This window comes from Propithecus coquereli, unplaced genomic scaffold, assembly GCF_000956105.1.
Source record: "Propithecus coquereli isolate 6110/MARCELLA unplaced genomic scaffold, Pcoq_1.0 Scaffold243, whole genome shotgun sequence".
Taxonomy (NCBI): Eukaryota; Metazoa; Chordata; class Mammalia; order Primates; family Indriidae; genus Propithecus; species Propithecus coquereli.
In genome coordinates this window covers 3,378,328-3,385,722 of record NW_012147986.1, presented here as the reverse complement: position 1 = coordinate 3,385,722, position 7,395 = coordinate 3,378,328, and the positions used below count along the sequence as shown (strand labels likewise).

The window sequence follows — 7,395 nt, the reverse complement described above, 5'->3', positions numbered from 1 at the left end:
GGGTCTCGCTCTTGCTCAGGCTGGTTTCAAACTCCTGAGCTCAAACAATCCGCCCACCTCAGCCTCCCAGAGAGCTAGGATTACAGGCGTGAGCCACCGCGCCCAGCGCACATTTTCTTTTGATAATAAAGACTTAAAAAGTTTTTAGTTCTACCAGGGTCCTTCAGCCTCTGCATGAAGATAAACTCACTCTCACTCCGTTTTGTCTTTTTCAGCATAAATGTCATGAAACAGCTCATTGCTTCATCTAACTTATTTGTGATGCAAGTGGAAATGGATGTGTACACAGCTCTAAAAAAGGTACTGACATATCACTCAACATAGCTTCTAATAGTGAAAAATTGCAAACAGCTAGTGTCCAGTGATAAAGGGATGGTTATAAATGTAAGAAGAGGAGAAGGAAACATGCCAAAATGTTAAAAAGTCTTTATATTTAGGGATTTCATATCATGAGTGATTTTAACTTTGTTCTTTGTACTTTTCTATCTTAGGACTACTTTTCTGTTTTTTCCCAGGTGTTTTTGAACAACAAATGTGTTGTTGTTATTTACAGAATCAGAAATGTTTTATATAAAAGGTATTGTTTAAATGTTTTATATGGTTTTCAGGAACGTTTTCAAAGTTCAGCTTTAGTTAAATTTATGATTTCATGATGAAATTTTTACATATACTTTTTCTAGAAAATGTTAATTCTTCTTTTAAAGGCCTGTTTGCACATCAGAAATTTTTTACTTCATCCTCTTGAAAGGTTTCAACATTTTTTAATCTAATTTTATTTTCACAGCTCTTCGAAGAGAAAAATCAGCTATTTCCCTGTAGATGGTGAGATGCAGAATCCTTACTAAGTGACAGACTTGAGGCACAGGCTAGGTCTTACGAGTTCTACTCCATTGCTCTCTTCCTGCTGCATAATTTTGCCTTTAGCTTTTTGTCCCCAGAATAGACAAATGTCTGCAATTTACATGGTTGTATACCTTCTACATTATATCATTGTGATTGTTTTTATGATAGAGATGAGATTCCATTACTATTTTTCTTCGAGGAAGTTTAGTATCTGGGCTATCCAATCTTTAAAGGAGTGGTAGAGCCCATTTCTGAGTCACAGTAGCATGCATTCTTTCATGTTGTTATGCTGCTGTTATGCCAGTAATGATAAATGCTAATACTCACATAGTACCTTGTGCCATTCTAAATATTTACATATTAAGTCATTTAATATTCTATGAGGTAGACATATTATGCTCATTTTACAAACGAAGAAATTAAGGCCAAGAGAAATTAGGTAATTTGCCCAGCTGTTAAATGGGCAGGTCTGTTGAAAGTCCATGCTCTTAACTACTGTGTGTATTGTCTCAACAAGACAAACTCCTTCCCATGTTTAATTTCTTACTCTTATAATCTCACATAGTATTTAGTGAAATTGAATTGTGAGTGGAATAAATTAGTATAAAATTACTAATATAATGTATATTAAACCTTCACCTTTTTAACACAGTAGTGTACGGGGTGTGTTTGTGACTATAAATACTTCTCAGGGATTCGCTTACCCCTTAGTACACACACATCCAGTTTTTAATCATTAGACTATGATTAATGCCATGAAAAATTTAAAGCATGTAAGCCTGTCATGTATAATATTTAATAATAGTTCTACTTTCTTTCAATTACTTGTAACATGGAAATTAAATTTTTTAGGTGTTATGTTTTAAGGCGGAAGCAATTCGAAAATGTAAAATCATTAGATGATGAAATCTTACAACTTTTTTCTTATTTAATTTTTTTAAAAATCTAGTGGATGTTCCTTCAACTTGTGCCTTCATGGAATGGATCTTTAAAACAGCTTTTGACAGAAACAGATATCTGGTTTTCTAAGCGGAAAAAAGGTATGCCTGAATTTTTGTTTTTTGAAAATTTATCTTTCTTTAAAATGGAATCTATTAAACTCAGACCCTGACTTGTTTATAGACAATGTTAGAGCTGGAGAGAACCTTCCAGTTATCTACTTTAGCCTCTCATTTATGGTGAGAAGATTGAGGCTAGATAACAAAAATGCCTTTCCTATTATTATCTAAATTGTTACTCTTTGAACTGTCATCACACTCAAATCCCCCAAAGCTGTTGCTTTTCTCATTTTATCACTAACAGTTCTTGGTGATTGCATTTGTCTTTGACCACATTGAATTTTCCCTAACAACCCATACCCTGTCCGGCAACAATTCTTAACATGGGGGCCATGGATAGGCTTCCATGTGTCACTAGCCCCCAACAGTGGATGCAGAGTTTGATATGTATGTGTGTGCTGCATGCATTTGGGGTGGAGAGCTTCCATACCTTTCTTCAGATTCTCTATGGAGACTGATCTCAAATTGCTTATGATCAGCTGCTATAAGGTTTTATCTGGGCAGAGGGGGAGCATACAATATATTTATTTTTTACTTTGCTAAAACATGTAGAAAAAAAATTTTAATGGCCCGCAGGTGCAAAGTAGTAGATAATTATACCTTAGTTCATGATTTTCTTAGTTTACTGTCATTTTTGGTCTGTGTATGGCCACCTTTTTTGTTTATTTTTAATAATATATTGAGCCTTTGTGAACTAACCTTCAAGTACTAGAACATTAATAACTTCAGTCTACTCGCATACTTCTTTTCTGTTGTGTCCCTCTGATTTTCCCCAACTACTATCTTAAATTTTGTGTTTATTATTATTTTGCCTTAAAAAAATAATTTATTGTTGTGGGGCATGGCAGCTCATGCCTATAATCTCAGCACTTTGGGAGACCGAGGCAGGAGGATTGCTTGAGTCCAGGAGTTCAAGACCAGTCTGAGCAATAGCAAGACCCCCATCTCTACAAAAACTTAAAAAATCAGCCGGGTGTGGTGGCTCGGCCTACAGTCTTAGCTGTTTGGGAGGCTGAGGCGGGAAGATCGCTTGAGCCCAGGAATTTGAGTACAGTGACCTGTGATCAGGCTGCACTCCAGCCTGGGCGACAGAGGGAGACCCTGTCTCAAATAATAGTAATGATAATAATGTTATCACTTTATGCATGTATGTGCTAACATACATAACAGTGGTGTGCTAAAAAGCTGAATGTGGAAAAAACAGTCCCTGATTTGTAGCATTTTTTCATTTCCTTGGTACAAATTCTCTCAGCATGGCTGATTTTGAGCTACCAACATGACATCACTGAATGTAGAGTTGGAAAGAGATGCACACAGTCAGCTCCTTTGAGCCAGCACGAGCCAGCTGTAGCACACCACTGGACAATATACCATTTTGTTCACTTGTTCGGGAACTACTTCATATTGTGGTCTTAATTTTCATTTCCTTCGTAACTAAAGGGATTGAACGGTTCTATATATACACACACACACACACGCACGCACGCACGCACGCACGCACGCCATATATTTCCCTTTCTGTGAAATGTCTGTTCTTTTCCTATTTTAATGTTAAATTTACCTTTTCTTAATGATTTGTAGGCATTCTTTATATATTCTTGATAGCCAGTACTTTGTCATAAATATGTTTGGCATTTGTCTTCCAGTTTGTAAGTTATCTTTTTACTTTATTAAATGTCTTTTGATGAATAGATGTTCTTTTTTTTTTTTTTTGAGACAGAATCTCACTCTGTTCCCCGGGCTAGAGTGCCATGACATCAGCCTAGCTCACAGCAACCTCAAATTCCTGGGCTCAGGTGATCCTCCTGCTAGGATTACAGGCGTGAGCCACCACGCCCGGCCAATAGATGTTCTTGATTTTAAAGTTTAGTGGTCTTTTTGTCTTAAATTTGTAGAATTATTTTATTTAATCAGATTTCCTAGCTCAGAGCCTGATAAATTATTTTTCTATCAAGCTCCTAAAGTAAAAATGTGTAAAGGACCATATCAATAAAATCTAACTTGATTTACTTGAAGAACAAAATATTAAACTTATATCTTAAATTATACTTTAGTGTTACAGTATGGCAATTAAAGGATTAGGGAAATTATAGAGAAGAAAATTATAGAATTTAAATGAAAAACAGGGAGAGAGAAAAACTGAATGAGTTAAGGAGGATGGAGAAGTTAAAAAGGGAAAAGGACTCAATAGAAGCAGTAAATGTTGACATAACCTTATGCTCATTTGTGCTCCGGCTAGATCAGCCACAGCAATCTATCAAAAGGGAAGTTAGACTAAGCGGCACAAACCAGAATAGGAAACCATGGTCCACTTATGGTTTTCTTCTAGGCTCTCTCTCCCAGCCCTGTAGTGTGAAAGTATACAGTTTAAGATGATTGTTCAGGGAGACATTTATTGCTCAAAGCAAAATGTATGTCTAATGCTCTTGTTTTTCTGGAGGACTTCATAGGGTCATTTCAAAGTTTTAAAATTGTAAGTGATGCATACTCAGGAACTATGATAGAAAAATGACTTATGGTCCCCTCACCCATTATATTATATTTCTTTTAAGTTTTCTTAATCATTTGACTTTTCAGATATATATTGATCAGGACTGTAAGAAAACAATAGAAATTTAGAAAGTTTTCTACACAGTTATATCTAAGGATTGCTACTGCATTTGGCTGATGCAGTCAGTATGGCCACATGTCGGCTAGCAAGAAACTTTAAAACATTTTTTTGATTCTTTGAATTCTTACAAAAATAAATGAGCCAATCTCATCTATAACCTTGAAGAAAAGACTTCATGGAATAATTATCAGATTGCTATGAGACAATCTAGAATTAGATTTTTATAACTTGTTCATGTGACAGAGCACCTGTAAGAACATAATAGTATTCTCAGTATACCCCGTGAAATTGGCACATTTAATTCAACATATGAACTAGAACTGTTATTATTGTTTAAAAAAAAAAAAAAAAAGGCAAGAGATGTAAATCCACAGTCACATGCTTGTTGTATAAATAAACAAAGTTAACTATTAATTTTTTAAATGAGTTTACTACTTTCTTGTTTGCTTTGCTTGACTCTAGGCAAGTGACAAAGGAATACAAAAAATATATAAGATAAAAATGTGGGCCAGGCACAGTGGCTTACACTTCTAATCCTAGCACTTTGGGAGGCCAAGGTGGGAGAATCACTTGAGGCCAGGAGTTTGGAGGTTGAAGTGAGTTATGATTGTGCCACTGCACTCTAGCTCAGGCAACAGAGTGAGGCCTTATTTCCAAAAAGAAAAAAAAAAATTCATTAACTGGGCTATCTTTTCACGATTTTCAGGAAAAAATTATTTTAGTGGGGAACACTTTTCTGGTTCGCAGAAAACCTATGTTCCATATGAAGTATGGTTTGAGACATAATAATCTACAATGACAACTCTCATCTTTTTTTTCTTATCCTTAATAACAACAGAGCTGAGTATACTCCCATGGGTATGTATACCTTGTTTAACAGAAAACATAGACTAGGACTTATGCACAAGTCCCTGTTTGATAACAATAACTCTAGACCTTTCCTTCCCACTCATGAAAGCACATTGGAGTACAAACTGAGGATAATTTTTAGAAATAACCTTAGTTCTCCCTAAAAAAAAAAAAAAAAAAATTCATACACTTCATAAACTTGAATTATTTTAATAATAAATTAATACTACCCATGTGTTACAAATCTGGCTACAATATCTTATTTTGTATTTTAATAGAGAATTGATACATTAATTAGTGTTCATGACATATAGCTGAAGCATAAGTTAGAAGAATCCCAAGAGACGTTCCATGTCCTGTGTATCTTATGAAGACCTTTGAGGCTTTTGGGCTCTAGAGTTGCACTGGAGTGTTTAATCCCTGGAAGGCACGATTCTGGAGAGAGAATCTGACTCTAAGTACCTTTGTCAAGCCTTCCTTTCCCGTCTTCCTACACTCTAAATTCCAAACCCTAGAAAGGTGTACAGCTGAATTCCCAGCCCAAGGGTCTGATAAGGACCAAAGTTAATTTCTTAGGGCTTTTTAAAAAATTTCCGTAAGTTTTTATTTACATACTTGAGGTTTACAAAATTCTTGAAAAGTTTGAAACTTCCCTAAGTTTTTATTTACATACTTGAGGTTTACAAAATTCTTGAAAAGTTTGAAACTAACTTATTTGTATTCTAGTACAAATGTGTATGTGTGTGTGTGTACTTGTCCCCATCCATAAAAACATTTAGGAAATCAGTTGATTCAAAAAGAATAGCTATTTAATTTAAACTATTTTTTATAGATTTTGAAGGTATGCCCTTCCTTGAAACTGAGCAAGGAAAGCCATTCGTGCCAGTATTCAGATATTTGAGGTTGCAGTATATTATTAGTGATCTGGCTTCTGCGAGAATTACTGAACAAGATTGTATAGTACCTTCAGGTAAGATAACATGATTAATTTATGATTTTAAATAATATTTTTCTGATTATAACTGTCATATATATCATAGACAAGAATATTGAAGAAAATAAATTATCCTTAATTCTAAAAAGTTACACATTTTTATGCCAAAGTAGAATCATACTATATAGGTAATTTTCTGTGTTCATATTCTATACTGTGGTCATTTTGCCATATTTCGTTTCATTAAATACTCTCCAGAATATTTAAATGTCTATATACTATTCTGTAATATGAATGTTCTTTAATTTGATAAACTAGGACACTGTTTTGGATCAAACTTTTAAAAATGATTTTTAAAGTATTTAAAGTCATAATTGCTTATTCTATTAGTACTCCTTAAATTTATTTTCTGATATTTTCTTATTCTAAAGTCTTAAACTTCATGCTGAAGCAAGTGTAGTATTTATTCATTGTAATTTAAATTTTTTGCAACAACTATTGATTTAACTTTCTAAGTTAAATGTCTAATGCTTATGAAAGATTCAGTTTAGTACTATAGATGCATATAAGTAGTAGAAACTAGAATTTCTATTTGAGTATTTACTTATGAATTTATAAACATTTGTAGTAATAATTATAGATTTGTCTGAAAAGTTGTAATTATTTTTGTTACCTCAGTTTTGATATAGCTGTGTATTGATAGATTTAAATTGTTCTTGAAATCTATATACTTATTTAGAAAGGTATTGAATGGAAAGAAAACCTAGAGTTAACTTTTCTGATATGTTAGAAAGTAATGCATTTTTATAAAATCACTTAGGCAGGTTTATAGACACAGTTTAAGTGACACATTCTCTGAATTTTATATTCCTTATAGCAGTTCTGTAATAGATTTAGTATGTGTTAAATACCAATCCCTAGCAGTGATGTAATATTAGATGCCAAGGCAAATTACATATGCCACTCTCTAATTATATTTCCTTTTAAGGCTTTTTGGAAATGAATATTGGGAGACTGAAAAAAAAAGTCTGTTTTAAAGTAGTTTAATTTAGGTGTGCCTGTGATGCAAGTGGATAGCTTTATATTTTTGGAATGCAAGA

The 7,395-nt window shown here is 33.7% G+C and overlaps 1 protein-coding gene across 1 annotated transcript in view; it reads left to right on the top strand.

The window, feature by feature from the left end:
- The window catches only part of GMCL1 (germ cell-less, spermatogenesis associated 1), a 56,182-nt gene that overhangs the window by 15,954 nt on the left and 32,833 nt on the right, over positions 1-7,395 (top strand). The window contains exons 3-5 of the mRNA XM_012646424.1: positions 216-300; positions 1,793-1,883; positions 6,194-6,331. Coding sequence (XP_012501878.1) covers positions 216-300; positions 1,793-1,883; positions 6,194-6,331 — 314 coding nt within the window. The remainder of the gene's footprint in view (positions 1-215; positions 301-1,792; positions 1,884-6,193; positions 6,332-7,395) is intronic.